At 43.3% G+C, this 19,627-nt stretch overlaps 1 protein-coding gene and 1 long non-coding RNA gene across 2 annotated transcripts in view; one reads left to right on the forward strand and one right to left on the reverse strand.

The window, feature by feature from the left end:
- The window catches only part of LOC109933906 (A disintegrin and metalloproteinase with thrombospondin motifs 5), a 57,798-nt gene extending 49,607 nt beyond the window's left edge, over nucleotides 1–8,191 (reverse strand). The window contains exon 1 of the mRNA XM_020532770.2: nucleotides 7,024–8,191. Within this exon, the coding sequence (XP_020388359.2) occupies nucleotides 7,024–7,959 (936 nt within the window). The 5' untranslated portion in view covers nucleotides 7,960–8,191. The remainder of the gene's footprint in view (nucleotides 1–7,023) is intronic.
- A 1,849-nt stretch (nucleotides 8,192–10,040) lies between these two features.
- LOC125484364 lies at nucleotides 10,041–18,364 on the forward strand. The gene is made up of 3 exons (XR_007263177.1): nucleotides 10,041–10,151; nucleotides 13,175–13,290; nucleotides 18,207–18,364. It is a non-coding gene; the product is annotated as an uncharacterized LOC125484364 (long non-coding RNA).
- The last annotated feature ends 1,263 nt before the right edge of the window (nucleotides 18,365–19,627 follow it).

Genomic DNA, 19,627 nt, shown 5'->3' on the forward strand with positions numbered 1-19,627 from the left:
ACACACTTTCTCACACACACAGGCACACACACACATATATATACACACACTAGTAAACACACACACACATACACACACACACACACAGACACACACACAGACACACACACACACAGACACACACACACACATGTACCACAAAGTAACAGACAGGCTCCCTGTTTATTATTTACCCAATAGTATGACCCAAAAAAAACATGTACAATATTAGTCACAGTTTTGTTCCGGTGTGGGATTTGATAGTTACCTTGTCAACAGTGAGCTTTCCCTAAGTAAATTCTTCTATTCATAGTATGATTATTGATAAAAAAACAACCCTCTAACCACTCTCCATCACCAATCCCCTCCATCAATCACCTCACTGTACATTGACTGGTTTGACCTGCTCTTCTCACTTCTGATCCAACCTTTCTATCTCTGCCTCCTTTCTCCAAAAGAGAGCTACTATGAAATCCATGAATTTACATTTCATTTTCTTAAATGTTCCAAAAATAAAATATCACATGGTAGGAAGGCAGCTGTGTAATTAAGGATTATATTTCCTTGTAATATAACATGTGACATGGATAAGCTGCTTCAATGAAAGGCATATTATCTTCTGAGGAAAGGCCACACAAGATACTTCGTTAAAGTTGTAAACAGAGAAATATGCCACAAGGTAATTTTGCCTGATAAATGAAAAAAATTATGTAAAAGTAATAGAATTGTGGGTTACTGAATTGCCAACCACTAGGGCCTTGACACAGAGTGGGAATCTGACAGTCTTTCAACCTAAGACCAATCTGGCTAGAAACAGCTTCAATAAATTGTTTTTTTATAAAATCATCTATACTCAACATGCTTTGAGCTTCAGGAGCAGATAGGGAGGTATTTACAGGCTCTTATTGGGTGCCACTTGTATCAGTTTTTTCTCCTGAGAAAACTGTGAAATGGAACAATTGGTCAGTCAAGTGTGTTACAGGTGACACTAATGAGTCACGAAAAATTCGTTGGCCATAGTTTGATCTGTATAAGAGGATATTATACTCATTATGGAAATACGTAAAGATTCAGTATGGCTTAGTATCATCGGTGCTATTTGCTGCTAAGTTCATTACATTCTGATAGTGGGATCTTCAGGAGTGGATGCCAACTTCAAACAATCCCTGTCAGTTAAAGTAATGGGTCACATTAGAATGAAATATTACAGTTTTAGTTATTATATAACATCTTCGTGATTTAGAGTCACTGCCTTGCCAAGTTTGAAACAAGCCTCATACAATACAAATGCCTCAGCTTCACTCAGTATGACAATGACTGTGATGTTTTGAAAGTCTTAAGATAATGTCATTGCCAGAACATTTCTACCCACCCGCAATACACATTTGGCTTGTTACACAGACTCCTTCAAACGTCTATTTGCCTTTTTTTTCAGTTTTATCCCCTCACGTCCTGATTCTGGGTTGAATGTACACTTTTATTGAAGGGATTAATCTTCTGGTAGCTCATCCTGAATGTCCGATTTCAGTTTCCGGTCTTAGCAATGAGTGTTAGCATGTTACTCAGCTGTGGAGGCTGTAACTAGCTAACTCAATCTAGAATTCCACTGACCTCTATATGCGCAGATATTTGAGTGGGGGGTGGGCTAGGAGATATGGATGAGGATAATTAGTTAGAGATTGGGAGGAAGAACTCCAATTTCTTAAATGCTGTGGATCAGAGGCCCTGAGGAAATTTCAGTGCTATTATTGCTAGAATCATAGAATCCCTGCAACGCAGAGGCAGGCCATTCAGCCCATCGAGTCCACACCAACCTTCTGAGGGGCATCCCACCCAGACCCACACCCTGTCCTACCCCATAACCCTGCATTTCCTATGGCTAATCCATCTAACCTGCATATCTTTGGACTGTGGGAGGAAACTGGAGCACCCAGAGGAAACCCATGCAAACACAGCGAGATATGCAAACTCCACACAGGCAGTCACCTGAAGCTGAACTGAACCCGGGTCCCACGCGCTGTGAGGCAGCAGTGCTAACCACTGAGCCACCCGATACCATGCATAATAAGAGCTATGTTAATAGTTCTGGTAAAACAAGGTTAGGATACTCAATGAATTGTAATTTCAATGCAGTTGTTGTAGGGAGGAAAAGAACATAAAGCACTGCTGTAGCTTGAGGGAGCAAGGAAGTTCATACAAGCTAGTCACATAGAAAAGCAGATAGATAGACACACAGGATGTGACTGGCATTTATTGCCCCATGAGGCAGATAGCAATCAACTGCATTGGTACACTGGGTCTGGATTAGTGAGCAATTGGCATGGGTCACCAGATTCTTCATTCCAGATTTTATTGAATCCAAATGCCATTGTAGGATTTGAACCTAGGTCTCCAGAACACAATCTGGGTCTCTAGAGTAATAGCCCAGCAATATCACCAATAGGCTATTGCTTCCCCACCTAATAGCTGTGGGTGAAGTTGCACCCAAGAAGTGATAGCATGATTTCCTACCAAGTGACAAGGTATGTTGTGTATCCTGTCTGTTCGAGCCGACCTGGAAAAGCCTCCCAATTCACATTTTCAAGATTTCATATATGTGGTCCTTTTATGAGCTAATCATTTCTTTCTGTTTGTGCTTTTTTCAACATTTTCTCAGATGAAGAATTAGTATGTGAAAATCTATGGCTATTCAAAATTGGAACTTTTCTCCAGTTCTAGCGGTTACAGACTGAGAACAAATACTCCAAAGGAGCAAATGAGACTAGCTAAGCTTCAATAAGCATCTACTCATTGGTTGCTAAGCGACAGAAAGGTCCCAATCTTGATTGCTGCTCCCTACTAAGATAACAAATCTTACGCCAATGTGATACCACACATTCAGCCCGGAAGCCAGGTCTTTGGCTCATTCTCTGCTGATGTTCCTTCCTGAAGGACAGTTTGGTCAGTGGTGGCCTCAGGAGCAGAGTAAGAGACAGGCCTCAAGTCCAACTCAAGCAAAGCACAAATTTAAGCCACACTATTGATGGTATTCTGAACCACACTCTCCTATAATATCTAGCCAACTGAGGTAACCATCTTCCAGTAATTCAGAAGTCTGAAGTGCAAAGAGACTTGAGAGTTCTAGTCCAGGATTCTCTCAAGGTAAACTTGCAGATTGTGTCAGTAGTTAGGAAGGCAAATGCAACTTTGGCATTTATTTTGAGAGGATTTGAATATAAAAGCAGGGATGTACTTCTGAGGCTCTATAATGCTCTGGTCAGGCCACATTTGGAGTATTGTGCGTAGTTTTGGGTCCCACATCTCAGGAAAAATGTACTGGCCCTGGAGTGGGTTCAGAGGAGGTTCATTGGAATGGTCCCAGGAATGAAAAACTTAACATATAAGGAACGTTGGAGGGCTCTGAGTCTATACTTGATTGAGTTTAGAAGGATGGGGGGGATCTAATTGAAACTTACAGAATACTGAATGGCCTGGACAGAGTGGATGTTGGGAAGATGTTTCCATTGGTAGGAGAGACTAGGACCTGAGGGCACAGCCTTAGAGTAAAGGGAAGACCTTTTAGAATGGAGATAAGGAGAAATGTCTTCAGCCAGAGAGTGGTGAATCTATGGAACTCACTGCCACAGAAGGCTGTGGAGGCCAGGTCATTGGGTATATTAAAGACAGAGATAGATAGGTTCTTGATTGTCAAGGGGATCAAGGGTTACAGGGAGAAAGCAGGAGAATGGGGTTGAGAAACTTATCAGCCATGATTGAATGGCAGAGCAGACTCGATGGGCTGAATGGCCTAATTTCTGCTCCTATGTCTTATGGTCTTATAATTGATCTTATTCTGGTTGGCAATTGGGTTCAGTGCACAAAGCTTGGAAAAGGAGACCTATTAATGCCCTCTTTTGATGACTGTGTCCAATAAGTCACAGTGAAAAGGGGTAATGGCTCAATGGTATGATTACTAAATTACTAATCCAGTAAACCCAAGTAATAGAGTCATAAAGTTGTACAGCACCGAAACAGACCCTTTGGTCCCACCAGTCTGTGCCGAACATAATCCCAAGATAAACTAGTCCCACCTGCCTGTTCCTGGCCCATATCACTCCAAGCCTTTCCTATTCATGTACTTATCCAAATGTCTTTGCACCGTTGCAATTGAACCCACATCTACCACTTCCTCAGGAAGTTCATTCCACAGTACACCCTCTGTGTAAAAAAGTTCCCCTTCATGTCTTTGTTAAATCTCTCCCCCTCACGTTAAAAATGTGCCCCCAGTATTGAAATTCCCCAGCCTAGGGAAAACACAACTACCATTAACTCTATCTTTACCTCTCATTATTTTAAAAACTTCTTTCAGGTTGCCTCTCAACCTCCTATGCTCCAGTGAAAAAAAACCCCAGCCTATCCAGCCTTTCTTCATAACTCAAACCTTCCATACCTGGCAACATCTGGTGACCTGGGTTCAACTCCTGCCATGGTAGATGGTGGAGTTTGAATCTTGAATTAAGAGTCTAATGATGACCATTGTGGATTGTTGGCAGAACCCATCTGGTTCACTAATGTCATTTAGGGAAGGAAAATGCCATCCTTTACCTGGCCTGGCCTACACATGACTCCAGACCCACAGCAATGTGGTTGACTCTTAACGGCCCTCTGGGCAATTAGGGATGGGCAATAAATGCTGGACTAGCCGGCAGTGCCCGCATCCCACGAATGTTTAAAGAAAAACAGCCACCAGGGTTTAGTGAGTCAGCTGACCACTGTCACTGAATAGCCTGGAACATACACTTTCCTGACTTGAGTTGCAATTGGAAAATGGTACCAACAGCATCTCGCAATAACCAGGAAAGGTGGTAAGATTGAAAGGAACAAAAAAAACACTAGCACAGGACTCTTTAGGTCAGGCATTTTCCAGTCCTGAACGACTATATGTAAACGCCTGTTGGTTCCGCTGATCCTGAAAACTACCTAAGAAAGCAAAGCTGGAAGCTTGGAAGGCTGCCCAATTTCAATGGCGTTACAAATCCAGTCACCAAACCATAATCATAGGAGGGAAAAATACCAGATTTGTAAGATCATCTTAAATATAACTTCCCGTGCATCGAAACTACGATTCCAAGTCAGTTTTAAATAGGCGTCAATAAGCCAGTTGAAAAATAAACTGTCCAGCTACGGTTAACTGATGTTAAGAAAAAACACACTGTCTGTATAAAGGGGGATAGCAGGGTTTAGACAATTCCTGGATTTGTAGCAATGACCTGAAAAAGGGGGAAAATCCCGTGTCAAAATAATTGGGTTTGGGCTATCTTCCCCCTCCCCCTCTCTTGTCCAATCGCTATGCCTTTAGCTCGTGAAACTTTCTCTTCAAGTCTAAAATTAAACTCCACAAGCTTTCTGCGGTTGTATGGTTACAGAAGGAGTGATGGTAAAGAGGAAAGTTTGTATTCGCAAGTGTTCCTCTCGATATTGAACTTGCAATTGAACTTGAACTGATTTCCAGCTTCCGCAGTTCTATCGGGGTTTTATTGAACTTGCAAACTCCAGCTTCTGAAGTTCCCACGAATAAAAACAACCCCGAAGTGTTCGCTGGGGGCTGGTCCAAAGGCTTTGGAATTAGCATAAGGATTACTTAAAGTGGCACTGCCTTTTTTAGGTTGTAAAAATAAATGTTAGGCAAACCTATTTTCATTTACACAGGACGAAAAATCTTACTTGTCTCAGTAAAATACAGTCAAACAGGCGTCACAAGCCTGTGACAAGTCCTCAGCCGAACTTGGCAGACAATTTTTCTGGAGGATTAGATTTAGCAAGCACATGCTCCTAGCTTGGAAGCCACAGCGTTGTATGTTGATAAACATTTTACTGGATGGTTATTGGTGAGGGCTGACTTCATTTTCATTCCTCCTGCAAAAGTGAGGGAAGCACATCCACCGCAGAAAGCGTGAACAATTCCAAACATCGCGAACTCGACCTGACCACCCCTTCCAGGCCAAGGGGATACTGCTAGCGGCCGCTAACCCTCTGAATCAATTACAACATGACGATTCAGTAGAAGAACACAACACCCAAGATGCAATTCGTACATTTTAGCTGCACTTTTCAAATTCAAAGGCAAATAATTTGTAGCATCTCGTTCTTCCCAGGGATCAGCACTACCTTTGAGATGATGGCTTACACATCATCAGGTTGGACCGGCAGCGGCTAACGCTGCTCTTTGGGCTAAAATTCATCATGGCCACGCTGGATCACACCACAGTCTCATAGAAACATAGAAAATAACAGCCTGGGAGGCCATTCGGCCCGTCAAGCCTGCTCTGCTATTCATCACCATCATGGCTGATTGTCCAACTCAATAAGCCTAATCCTGCTTTCTCCCCATAACCTCTGATCCCATTCGCCCCAAGTGCTATATCTAGTCACCTATTGAATATATTCAATGTTTTGGTAACGAATTCCACAGGCACACCACTCTCTGGGTGAAGAAATATCTCCTCATCTCCGTCCAAAATTGTCTACCCTGAATCCTCATACTGTGACCCCTGGATCTGGACACACCCACCATCAGGAACATCCTCCCTGCATTTACCCTGTCCAGTCCTGTTACAATTTTGTAAGTCTCTATGAGATTCCCCCTCATTCGTCTGAACCCCAGCGGAATCAAGCCCAACCAAGTCAATCTCTCCTCATGTGTCAGTCCCACCATCCCCAGATTCAGCCTGGAAAACTTTCGCTGCTCTCCATCCCCAGAGCAAGAGCATCCTTCCTCAGAAATGGAGACCAAAACTGCACACAATATTCCAGGTGTGGCCTCACTGTGCCAACCTATCATCTTCATATCCATCTATTGATATATCTGTCTGCCCATCTCATCGTTCTATCTATCCATCCATCTATCTATCTATCTCATCTTTATCCCTATCTATCTATTGATACATCTGTTTGCCTATCTACCTCATTGATCTATCTATCTGCTTATCCATCTCATCTCTATGTCTATCCATCTGTTTCATCTTTAAGTCTATGTGTATGTGTGTGTGAGTTGAACTGACTTACCTCCCGGGTGAAGAGGATAGCAGCATCATAGTGTTCTGCATGGTCCGGGTCCACTTGGTTCTGCTTGTGTTGCCACCTGCAGAAGTTGTGGAGGGTGCTCGCCGCGTTCTTGCTGATCACCGGCCCTTGGTCGTTCCCGGTGAGGACTATGATCCTGACTACGGCCAGGCGGACCGGGTTCTCGATGCTGGCGTGGCCGAACAGTTTGGAGGCGATGGAGGCCAGTGTGAGCAGGTAGTGGCGGACCTTGTCGCCGTACTTGTGAGACATGGATTGGTCAGCCACCAGCAGCAGCTCGACGTGCCGGAGTCGGGACACCGAGCGCCTGGAGCGGCCGGAGCTCCGGGTCTGTGGGATCCGGGCAGCGGGCTGACCGGCGGGGCTCCGGATCTCACAGCGGCTGGCTTCTGCAGACGGGCTCTGGAAACTGAAACGGTCCCGGGTGAAGAGGTGCGGCACTTGGTCCGCGGCGCCACCGAAAGGAAGGAGCCCCGTGCTCCCGGAGCCGGAGAGAGGGCTGACGGTGTAACGGGAGCGGCCGACCGCGAATAAGCCTCGCAGAGCCCCGCAGAGGTTGAAGGCGGCTAACGACTCCGGCTCGGAGTTGACCGTGCCCCGGTACAGGCAGCGGGGGCTCGGAGCCTGACCCAGAGGGGACAGAGCTGGGCTTCCCGGGGCAGGGGAGCCGAGCGTCTCGTCCCTTTCCAAATCGAGCAGGAACCTCTCGCCGTCCGCGTACACCAAGTAGCCGACCTTGCCATCCCCGGCGTAAATGCGGTCGACCTTCTGCACCGTCCCCTTCCTCGTCTGCCACCCCCGGTGCAGGGGAGAGAGCTGGAGTTGACCCGGCTCAGGTAGGTCAGACTCCTGAAGTGCAAAACACTGCACCATCGTTTGCAACAGGCTGCAGACAGTCAGGAAAGTAAACAGCACCATGTTTACAATGACAGCACAGGAGAGAAAATTAAAAAAAAACAAACAAAACAAACACACCAGGTTTCAAAATAAGGATTGTACAAAAAAAAAGCATGCAAGAAAGAGAGAGAGAAAAAAATAATGAAACTCTCCTAAACTTCCAAGCTCTGTATTGTCAGACGCGTTAAAATATTTATTTTTCAGGGGAACAAAGTTCTTTTGTCAACCGCGCCCCCCTCCCCCTTTCCCCGTAGAGGAGATCTAAGATGTGAGACCGTCCAACAATGAATTTATAGCGAATTCTCAAAACGGGGTCGGCTGCAATAGATCCGTCACCGCTGCGTCTTAAAGTCAGTGAGACCGCCCCTTCTCCCCCCCCCCCCCACAACAACAACATCCCACAGCCGTATCCTGGTGTTAGTCACTAAATCGTAGCGTCACTGGGGGCCGTGGCGTCAAAATATTGGGAAATGAGTCCGGGGTCCGCTGCTTTCTCTAGTGTGGATTTCCAGCTGGCAGCACATCCTGCCCGTCATGAACTGATCGTAAATCTCCAGGATCTTTTCCAAGGCTGGATCCCACCGGGGATTTGGGGCGGAAGGGACAATGAACCCCGTGGGGAATAAGTGCTCGGGTCGCCGTTTTCTCATCAGCACACTCAGAGCTGGCGTTGAGCCGCTGAAAGTACAGTGTCACTTTAATAGCCCGCTCTATTTCCCGGAGGTTATCGTCACTCAGTAAGCACCATGGCCGCTCTGTGAGGCTCATAGTTCAAGAGTTCAATTCCCCACTACCGGCTGAGGTTACCACGAAGGGTTCTCATTCTCAACCTCTCGCTTGAGGTGTGGTGACCCTCAGGTTAAACCGCTAATGAGAGAGAGCAGTCGGTAGGGACTATGGTCACTTTATTCAATCCTGATGTATCCGAGAGACTAGTTGGAGAGCTCTCAATTTCAGTTCTTCTTCCCCTTTCCTGTGCTTGAGTTAGTTAGGGGCGCTAATGGTACTGCTGTTACTGACCCCAAATCCCTGAGTTGGAGTTAACACCTCATTGTAGGCTCCTGACCGCTTCCCAATCCGAATGATCCCAGTTGACGTACATTGGAGGGGTTGCAGTGAATCCCCACTTATCTGGATAGTCTTGTTCGCACGCTGCCACAGGATTAAATCTAAAGATTGATCATCTTGGTACCCAAATGTTGTCAGCGCTGGCGGAGTCAGGAGTGCAGCGGAACACCCGGACAGTCATTACCAATAGTGGTACAAATTACTCCTGCTCTCCTCCCCACACCGCCCCACTGCCTCTTTCTGCTCACTCCTCGGGCAATCACCTAAGATCACACCTTTCATTTACAGTCTGTGAAGAATGAACAGTTTCCGGCTGTGAGTCGCTCCAACTTTCCAAAAAAAAAGCTTCGAAAAATGTAAACAATATTCGCGCTCCTGGCTAATTATTGTAATAAACAGCACTTGTGCGCCTTAACCCGTGTGATAGGCAGGGATTTGTACTTTCCGTGTTAAATGAGACAAGTGCAGCGTCCAGGAGCTGTATTTACATAATCACATTGTGTACGTAGCAGACAAAGTTTTAAGGTGGCAATAGCTTCTGTTATTGCTAACAATTTCTATTTTCATGTAGGGGAAAAAACACACACACAAGTTAATTGAGAGTGATGTTTGTTTTGTATGCATCACTTTCATAATGTAGCATTAAGGGCGGGACGTTAAATGCTAGCCTTGCCAGCGAAGCCCACATCCCGTGAAGAATGAAATTGTAACAATCCCATGCAATATTTCAGATCGTATTAAATCATAAGCATGATTTCCATGTCCTTACGCTTCCAGTAGGGAGCAGCCTCACAGATCGAAACTGAGGGACACAGGTTAATATTGTGCAGTAAAATTCCTAGGCTGATTAGACGGACAAAATATTAAACAAACAATGTTATCTATCTATCTATCCATCTATGCGTTCGTGTCTATGGAAGTAAATACACCATTTTGAAAATACTTCTCTGCACTGATTACGAAATAGTCGGATTTTGCGAACAGACTTTGCGAAAACGCTGTCAACCAAATTACAGTTCGCGGATCATAACTTGAATAAATCTTCTCAGAAATCGAAAATTGCTGCTGAATACGTTTTACAGAGCTTTGAAACAAAGAGTGAAGTAAACGGACGGGGCTGGGATCTTCTTTTCTCCCTTCTCCAGGTGGGAGCATCTCTTTAAGTGCGCTCCTATGACTTTAAAAAAGGTTCAGTACGCTGAAATAAAGTCTAGTAACGCCTTTGGCTCACGCTATGTTTTTTTTCTCTCTGTGAGCCTGAGGTCTGGCTGCGGATGCTGGCGGGAGATTGAAAGAGTCGAGCTGGATTAATAAAACCGTAGGCGCTATCCAACTGACTGAGCGAGTGAATTTATAGAGCGCCAGTCATTCCCATCCCGAACTGTAGCGAGATGACAAATCAGCATTTGCACTTCAAATCGAATGCAAAACCAAGACAGTAGCCTTAATTCAAATCAAAAACAGAAAGTGCTGGAGGAATTTAGCTGGCCTGGCAGCATCTGGGGAGACGGAAAACTCTTCACTGGACTCGGAACATTAATTCCGTTTCTCTCTCCTCGGATAGAATCATAGAATCCCTACAGTGCGGAAGCAGGCAGTTCGGTCCATCTAATCCACACCATCCTCCAAAATGCTGTCCGCCAACACCCACCCCCCTAACGCTGCATTTCCCATGGTTAATTCACCTAGCCTCCGCAAGCTTGAACACTATGGACAATTTAACATGGCCAATCTACCCAACCCGTACATCTTTGGACTGTGGGAGGAAACCGAAGCACCCGGAGGAAACCCACACAGACACGGGGAGAACGACCAAACTGCACACAGGTCACCTGAAGCTGGAATCAAGCCCAGGTCCTTGGCACTGTGTGGCAGTAGTGCTAACCACTGTGCCATGCTGATGTTGCACTAATGCTGCCATATCTGCTAAGTTTCTTCAGCACTTTCCCTTTTTTGATTCGGATTTCCAGCAATCCGCAGTTCTTTGTTTTCTTTTATCACCTTAATTTAAATTTTTCTCTCTGCAGTAAGTAATGAAATGATTTAATTGCGAATGATCTTTCGAGGAAACAAGCGGCAATACTCAACCAACCCAGATTCTTTCATTTCATTACCCACTCGTTCATTGGGATTGCTGTGTGCTGGAACTGACTTCGAGATCACAGGGAAACTGAAGTTTTCATATTTTTAAATGGAGCATTATTATTGACTAAGAGCAAAAGATTCGCATTTGTTTCGTAAATTTGCATTTGGACTCACCCACCCTCGGAAAAAGACTTTGGCTATTCACCCTATCCATGATTTTATAAACATCTATAAGTTCAGCCCCAGCCTCTGACACTCCAGGGAAAAGAAAATTCCCAGCCTATTCAGCTTCTCCCTATAGCTCAAACCCTCCAGTTCTAACAACATCCTTGTAATTCTTTTCTGAACCCTTTCAAGTTTAACAACATCCTTCCTATAGATATGCAACCAGAACTGAACCCAGCATTCCAAAAGTGGCCTCACTAATGTCTTGTATAAGCAGCAATATGATGTCCCAACTCCTACACTCAATGCAGGAGCAAACTACTGCAGATGCTGGAATCTGTACTGAAAACAAAAACAAAATGCTGGAGATCACAGCAGGACAGGCAAGATCCATGGAGAGAAAGCAAGCTAACCTTTCAAGTCTAGATGACTCAGCTCTGATGACGAGTCATCTGGACTCGAAACATTAGCTTGTTTTCTCTCCATGGATGCTGCCTCATTTCAAAAGAACGCAGAGGGACAGAGAGAGCTGAGGACTGGTGCACAGGCCATTGTAGGTGGCTAGAAAGAGAGACATTTAAAGTATATTGGGTTCTTGGGCTTGATAACCAGTGACACCTAGTACAAACACCTGGAAGCTGTGCTGATTCTTTACAAAACTCTGGTTAAGCGACAATTTTGGTATTGTGTCTAGTTCTGGTGCTAACCTGGAGCTATCAGTTCACTTACTAATATGACATATTTAAAAGTAGTCTGGAAGCTTTCTAAACATTCACTTGGTTGAAATTAATACTTCAAATAAATTGACTTTTCACCCAAATACAAAACTTGAACTAATACAAGCTTGCGCCCAGTTGCAATGGACATTTCATGTTGTGTTTCACCGTGACTTGTGAAAATGAAAGAGCATGAAATGGGCATTATTGCACTCAGAATCAAAAAACTAACAGGTTATAGTATATGGGGTGAAATCATCATCTGATTGAAGGCTGTAAGAAAGGTGGAAAACCCTGCACTTCTGTCACATGTTTCTAAATGCAGGATGTCCCAAGGTACTTTATAATGTAGTGTACTGCGGAAATTTTGAAACCAGTTTGTGCATAGCAAGCCTCCACAAACAGTCCTGTGACAATTACACGATAATCTATTTCGGGTGTCACGGTGGCTCAGTGGCTAGCACTGCTGAATCACAGCACTAGGGACATGGGTTTGATTCCGGCATTGGGTGACTGTGTGGAGTATACACGTTCTCTCTGCGTCTGTGTGGGTTACCTCCAGATGCTCCAGTTTCTTCCCACAATCTAAAGATGTGCAGGTTAGGTGGATTGGCCTTGCTAAACTGCCCTATGGCATACAGGGTTATACAGGCTAGGTGGATTAGCCATTGAAAATGTAGGTTATAGGCATAGAGTGAGATGCTCTTTGGAAGGTTGAAGCAGACTTGATGGCCCAAATCGCCTATTTCTGCACTGTAGGGATTCTATGATTTGCTGATGGTGATTGATGGGTAAATGTTAGCCAGGGCATGGGGGAGGGTGCCCTGCTCATCTACAAAATAATATCATTGAATCTTTTCCAGCTTTCAACCTAACTGAGAGGAAAAATGGGACCTTGGATTCATGTTTCATCTGGATAATGGTATTGTCATTAAATAGGACAAATAGAAGATATGGGTAAAGAAGGGACAACTATACAGTAGGGATTAATATATTGGATCATTTGCAAAATATAGCTGTAGATGTACAAGATGTGAAAATAAAACAAAAACTGCAAGCAAAAGATAGTGAACCAACAAGACACGAGGGCGCAGAAAAACAGAATGACTGCAGAGATAGATGACTGCAGTCTTGTTTCAGATCCTCAGCAATACTTCTCATTGGATTCTGAGTTTCTGTTAACTGTATCATTTTCCCTTCAGACTCCTCTTGCATCATCAACATCATTGCTCATTAAAGAGAAATAGGATATCGCCAAGATGTGAAAAGACCAAAGCCCAGAGGACTGAAGAAAGATTGGAATCTGTTGAGATTTATGGTAAGAAGTTAGAATAATAGAACCTTTTCATAAAATTATCTCTCAGGTGTGGGTTTCACTGGCACTCATTGCCCATCCCTAATAACCCTGGAGAAGGGTTGGTAAGGTGCCATTCTGGATTGCTGCAGTCCTTGGGGTATAGGGACAACCCATAATACTGTTTGGAAGGGAGTTCCAGGATTTTAACCCAATGACAGTGAAGTAACAGTGACAAATAGGTCCTGATCAGGATTATGTGTATCTTGGAAAGAAACTTTGCCTGAGACAGTATTCCCAAGCATCTGCTGCTTTCCTAGTTTTAGAGATAGGTTTGAAAGATAAAGTTGGAAGAGCTTTAGTGAGTTGCATTAGCATATTTTGTACCTGGTACATACCAATGCCACTGTGTGTCAGTGATGTAAAAGTGAATGTTGAATGTGGTGGATGGGATACCAATTAAGCAAATTGCTTTGTTCTGGATAGTATCAAGCCTTTTAAACTTTTAAACTTGACAGGGTGCAGAAAAGATTTATAAGGATTTGCCAGGACTGGAGGGTTTGAGTTATAGGGAGAATCAGGATAGGCTGGGACTTTTTCACTGGATCATAGGAAGTTCAGGCCTGGCTTTATAGAGATTTATAAAAGGTATAGTTACAACATTTAAAAGACACTTAGACAGGTACACGGATAGGAAAGGTTTAGAGGAATAAGGGCTAAATGCAGGCAAGCAGGTCTAGTTTGGTTTGGCAAACTTTGTCAGTATGGACAAGTTACTGATATGTCTTCTTAGCTCATGACCTTGACACAGTTTTAGCCAAACACAGACAAAAGAATTAAACTGTGCAGGAGGGGTGACAATGACTGTTTCTGACATCAAAGCAGCATTTGACCAAGTGAGGAATCATGGATCCAGGGCAAAATTAGAGTCAATGGAAATCATAGAGAAAACTCTTCACTGATTAAGATCATTCCTAGTACAAAGGAACATGGTTATAGTTATCAGACATCAGTGATCTTAGTCCCCAAACAACACTGAAGGAGTTTCAAAGGGGAGTGTCCTTCCTTAGTCTAATCATCAAAAAAATGCCCCATCAATGCTGTTCCCACAACTATAAGGTCAGCAGTGTGGATTTTGTTGATGATTGCACAATGTGGTGGAGGTGCACTCATCCAGGCAAGTTGAGAGCATTCTGTCACACTGCTGACTTGTACTTTGTAGATGGTAGACAGGCTTGGGGAATCAGGAAGTGAATTATTTGTTGCATGATTCATAGCCTCTAACCTTCTATTGTGGCTGCAGGTTTTATATGGCTGATTCAGTTCAGCTCTTGGTCGATGATATTCTCCAAAATGTTGATAGAGGACATTCAACAATGGTTAAGCCGTTAAATATTAAGGAGAGATAGTTAGTGCTCTCTTGTTGGAGATAATCATTGTTTGTTACTTGTTCAGTATAAATGGTACTTGTCACTTTTCAGCCCAAGCCTGATGTTGCCCAGGTCTTGGTGCATTAGGACAAAGGCTGGCTTAGAATATGAGGAGTTACAAATGGTGCTGAACATTGTGCAATCATCAACAAAATCCACACTGCTGACCTTATAGTTGTGGGAACAGCATTGATGGGGCATTTTTTTGATGATTAGACTAAGGAAGGACACTCCCCTTTGAAACTCCTTCAGTGTTGTTTGGGGACTAAGATCACTGGTGTCTGATAACTACAACCATGTTCCTTTGTACTAGGAATGATCTTAATCAGTGAAGAGTTTTCTCTATGATTTCCATTGACTCTAATTTTGCCCTGGATCCATGATTCCTCACTTGGTCAAATGCTGCTTTGATGTCAGAAGCAGTCATTGTCACCCCTCCTGCACAGTTTAATTCTTTTGTCTGTGTTTGGCTAAAACTGTGTCAAGGTCATGAGCTAAGAAGACCTATCAGTAACTTGTCCATACTGACAAAGTTTGCCAAACCAAACTAGACCTGCTTGCCTGCATTTAGCCCTTATTCCACTAAACCTTTCCTATCCGTGTACCTGTCTAAGTGTCTTTTAAATGTTGTAACTATACCTGCATCTATCACTTCCTCTGACAGTTCATTCCACATATGAACCACTCTCTGCGTGAACAATTTGCCCTCAGGTGCCTTCTAAATCTTTCTCCTCTCACTTTAAACCTATGCCCCCTAGTTTTGAACTCCCTCACACTGGGGAAAAGACCTTGGCTATACTCCTTATCCATGTCTCTCATGATTTTATAAATCTCTATAAAGACATGCCTCAACTTCCTATGATCCAGTGAAAAAGTCCCAGCCTATCCTGATTCTCCCTATAACTCAAACCCTCCAGTCCTGGCAAATCCTTATAAATCTTTTCTGCACCCTGTCAAGTTTAAAAGCATCCTTCCTATAGATGGATGACCAGAATAGCATGCAGTCCTCTAAAAGTGGCTTCACCAATGTCCTGTACAGCCGCAACATGATGTCCCAACTCCTGTACTCAATGCCCTGAACAATGAAGGCAAGCATGCCAAATGCCTTCTTCACCACTTTGTCTACCTGGGACTCCACTTTCAAGGAACAATGCATCTGCACCCTTAGTTCTCTTTGTTTGGCAACACTCCTCAGGGCTTTACCACTGGGGAGAAAACTGTCTAGTTCACAAATGTCCTTTGGGGAAAGTGGTTGACTCTCAACTGCCTTCTGAGAATTAAATGCTGGTGGTGCCAGCGGTGCCCACAGTTCCATGAATGATAAAAAAAATCCCTGCATGGGAACATCTCCCACATTTATGTTTACATTGATGTCATCATCAATGCTGCTTCCTCCTCTTGCACAGAAAGAGAAAAATAAATCATTTATGTTCTCACACCTTCACCTGGCAGGTCACTGATGTTTCCCTTCTTTTCCTTGACTTCTCTGTTTCCATTTCTGGGGAAAGCCTGTCTAAAAGATATTCATTGCAAACCCACATCTCCCACGACTACACTTCTTCATGGCCTGCTTCATGTGTTCCATTTGTCCAGTTTCTCCATCTCTGTTACATATGTTTCAATGCTACGTACATAGACACAGAATCCCTACAGTGTGGAAACAGGCCCTGCGGCCCAACAAGTCCACACTGACCCTTGGGAGCATCCCACCCAGACCCATCCCCCTTATAACCCACCTAAGCTACACATCCCTGAACACTATGGGCAATTTAGCCTGGCCAATCCACCTACCCTGCACATCTTTGGACTGTGGGAGGAAACCGGAGCACCCAGAGGAAACCCACGCAGACACGGGGAGAATGTGCAGATTCCATATAGACAGTCGCCCAAGGCTGGAATTGAGCCCGGGTCCCTGGCACTGTGAGGCAGCAGTGATAACCACTGAGCCACCGTGCTGCCCCAATGATACCTTTCACAACAGTGCTTCTGAAATGCTCAACTATAATTTCAAACCTACCTCCTCCACCCCCATTCAACTCAATGGGGCCCTCAGTTCTGTTCAACCCATTTCCTGCATTTCTGCCCTCAACTTTCCCCTCCCTCCCAGGACCAGGATAGGCTTTCCCTTGTCCTCGCGTTCCTTCCCTAACAATCAAAAAACCATGATTTCCTATTTTAGTTGCCTCTAGCGTGATACAACAACGAAACACATCTTCTTCTCTCCTCCCTATCAGCACTCCAAAGGGACCATTACCTCAGTGATACCCTAGTCCACTGCTCTATCACACCCAACATTTTATCCCTATTCCATGGTACCTTCCCATATGGTCACGAGAGGTATAACACCTGCTATTCTATCTCCTCCATCCACACTGTCCAATATTGTAAATACTCCTTCCAGGTAAACCAGCAATTTATTTGTACTTCCTTCAAACTTGTTTCTTACTGCAGCTCACAATGCAGTCTGCTCTACACCGAGGAATCAAAACCCTGACTGGGTGACTGGTTTATGTCACCCATTCATTCGGAGCACAGACATGACCCACAACTCCAGTTCTTTTCCATTTGAATATAGTATTTGACTGTCATGCTCTAATTTCTGTCTTAGGCTTGTTGCAGTGTTTCAGTGAAGCCCAACGCAGGCTGGAGGAACAGTACCTGTTTTTCAGTTCTTTCTTTTTACAGGCTCCTAGAGTCAACACTGAGTTCAATAACTTCAGACCAGGAACTTTATCCTTCATTTTGATTCCCCCCACTCGATGCCATGTTTTCTTGGTTTCGTTTTCAGCAAAGATGACTTATTTTCTGCTATTGTCACTTACTATGAGCAGCTACTTTGGAGCTAGCTCTCTTTCCTACAACAATTGCCATTCCCTTTGCTTTTCATTCAGTGCCACCTTTCCTAAATCTTTGCTTCTGGCTCCTCCCCATCCTTGACTACAGCATAAAATCCATCACTTTTCCATCCATCTTTTGTCAGTTCTAAGAAGTGCTGAATTGCATGCAAAATGTTAATTTGTTTCTTATTTCCACAAATGTAGCCAGACCTTTTGAGTTTTTATTGCACCTTACTTCAGATCTCCAGCATCCACTGTATTTTGCATTTGTTTGGGGTTTTGGATTTTAATGAAACAAATAGATGGATATTGTCTTGACTTCAGTTGTAGGGAGAAGGAATACAAAATATCTGGTACAAGTACCATGCAAAAACCTTCCTTACTCCCATAAAGCACACCTCTGCACATAACTGCAGTTGATCCTTTAGCCTCTTGAGGGGAATTAGTGTATTGGACATGTATGTATTAGACCTGGTGGCATGGTGGTTTTGTTACTGGAATTGTAATCCAAATGATCCAGATATTTAAGTTGAATCTCACCATGTCAGCTGGGGGATTTAAATTCTGTTAATTAAATAAATCTGAAATGAAAAGATAACATCTTTAATCATGACCATGTAACTGCTACTCTGTTATAACAACTCAACTTGTTCATTCATGTCTTTTTGGGAAGGAAATCTTACCTGAACCCAGATTCACAGCAGTGTGACTGACTCCTAACTGTCCTTCGAAATGGCTTAGCAAGACATCATTAGCCAAGAAGATGGCTGACTATCACCTAGTCCACGGCAATTAAAGATGGCAAAATGCTGGTTTTCCTAGTGATGCCCATATCCTATGAATAAATAAAAAAAGTAAAACATTTATCTTCATATTAAAAATAAATGGTCTGCAATTAAATAAATAGTCGACATTTTGATATATTAAATATTATTAATTTGAATGTTTTTGTTTTAAAAGTTGCTTTGAAGAATATTTTTCCACAATAACACAGAACAGAAATCGTGTTGGATAATTTCTGTTTAAAGAGGCACTTAACAGTTGGCAAAGTAAACAAAAAGGATTTTTGTTATTTTGTAATTGGGCTCATGAATCAATTTATAGTTTCTAATTTTCATTATATTCAACAAAAATTACAAGATAACTTCATTTCTGGCAATGGGGCAAAAACAATGCTGTGCAGCAAGTAAAATCAAAATAAGCAGAACTGTGTGTAGCCAAGTGATAACTGTTTGAACTGTTATTGTAATCAGAGAGATCCAAAAGCAAATAAACATGTACGTACAAAGAAAAGTCAATAATATTCATAGCTTCCCTATTGACTCAGTAGGTAAGTACATTGTCGTTCTGGATCATATAGACCTAAAGTTTCCAAGCAGAAACTTCAACTTAGTTGACAAAATGCAGTAATGTGCAAGTCTTCTATTCAGAGGCAAGGGTGCACACAGCACAAACCTAACCATTTCCATATTATTTGGGCATATTGATTTTCCATGAAATTTATTTTGAAGATGGATTTGAATTTTATGGGAAATCCAGATTTGAATTTCACACTAATTCTGATTTCCATTTTGTAGCTACTCTTAACTTGAACTTTGTTCTGCAAAACAATTTTAATTTTTCACCCAAACCTGACTTGAATTTCTTACTGATTGAATTACACGCTGATCCTGATTTAGGTTCATGCTCAGCTGAGCAGCTGTTAAAGAGATCAAAATTATCATGTTGTAGCTTGGCAAAGAATGGTTATTATGACTTACAGTAACTGTCTGAACATGAGTTCACATAAAATGCAACGCTTCTTAAAGTGTTGGATAGAAAAACAGCCAAGACCTATTCACTTTGCCTTTGACATATGGGCAGTCACATATGTAGCAATCATGGAACTGCAATCCTTTTCTATCAATTACTAGACAACAGATCCGGACATATGGAGTGGAAACCTTTACTAGTGGAAATATTTAGGCACCGTAGATCTATAATGACCTGCTCTTCTAAGTCATGCTTCCCTGAAGCCTTTTCTGGCACAGTAATAGAGTCCCTACCTCTGAGTTAGGCATCCTGGGTTCAAGTCCCACCTGCTCCAGAGATACG

Source organism: Rhincodon typus, chromosome 11 (assembly GCF_021869965.1).
Source record: "Rhincodon typus isolate 14 chromosome 11, sRhiTyp1.1, whole genome shotgun sequence".
NCBI lineage: Eukaryota > Metazoa > Chordata > Chondrichthyes > Orectolobiformes > Rhincodontidae > Rhincodon > Rhincodon typus.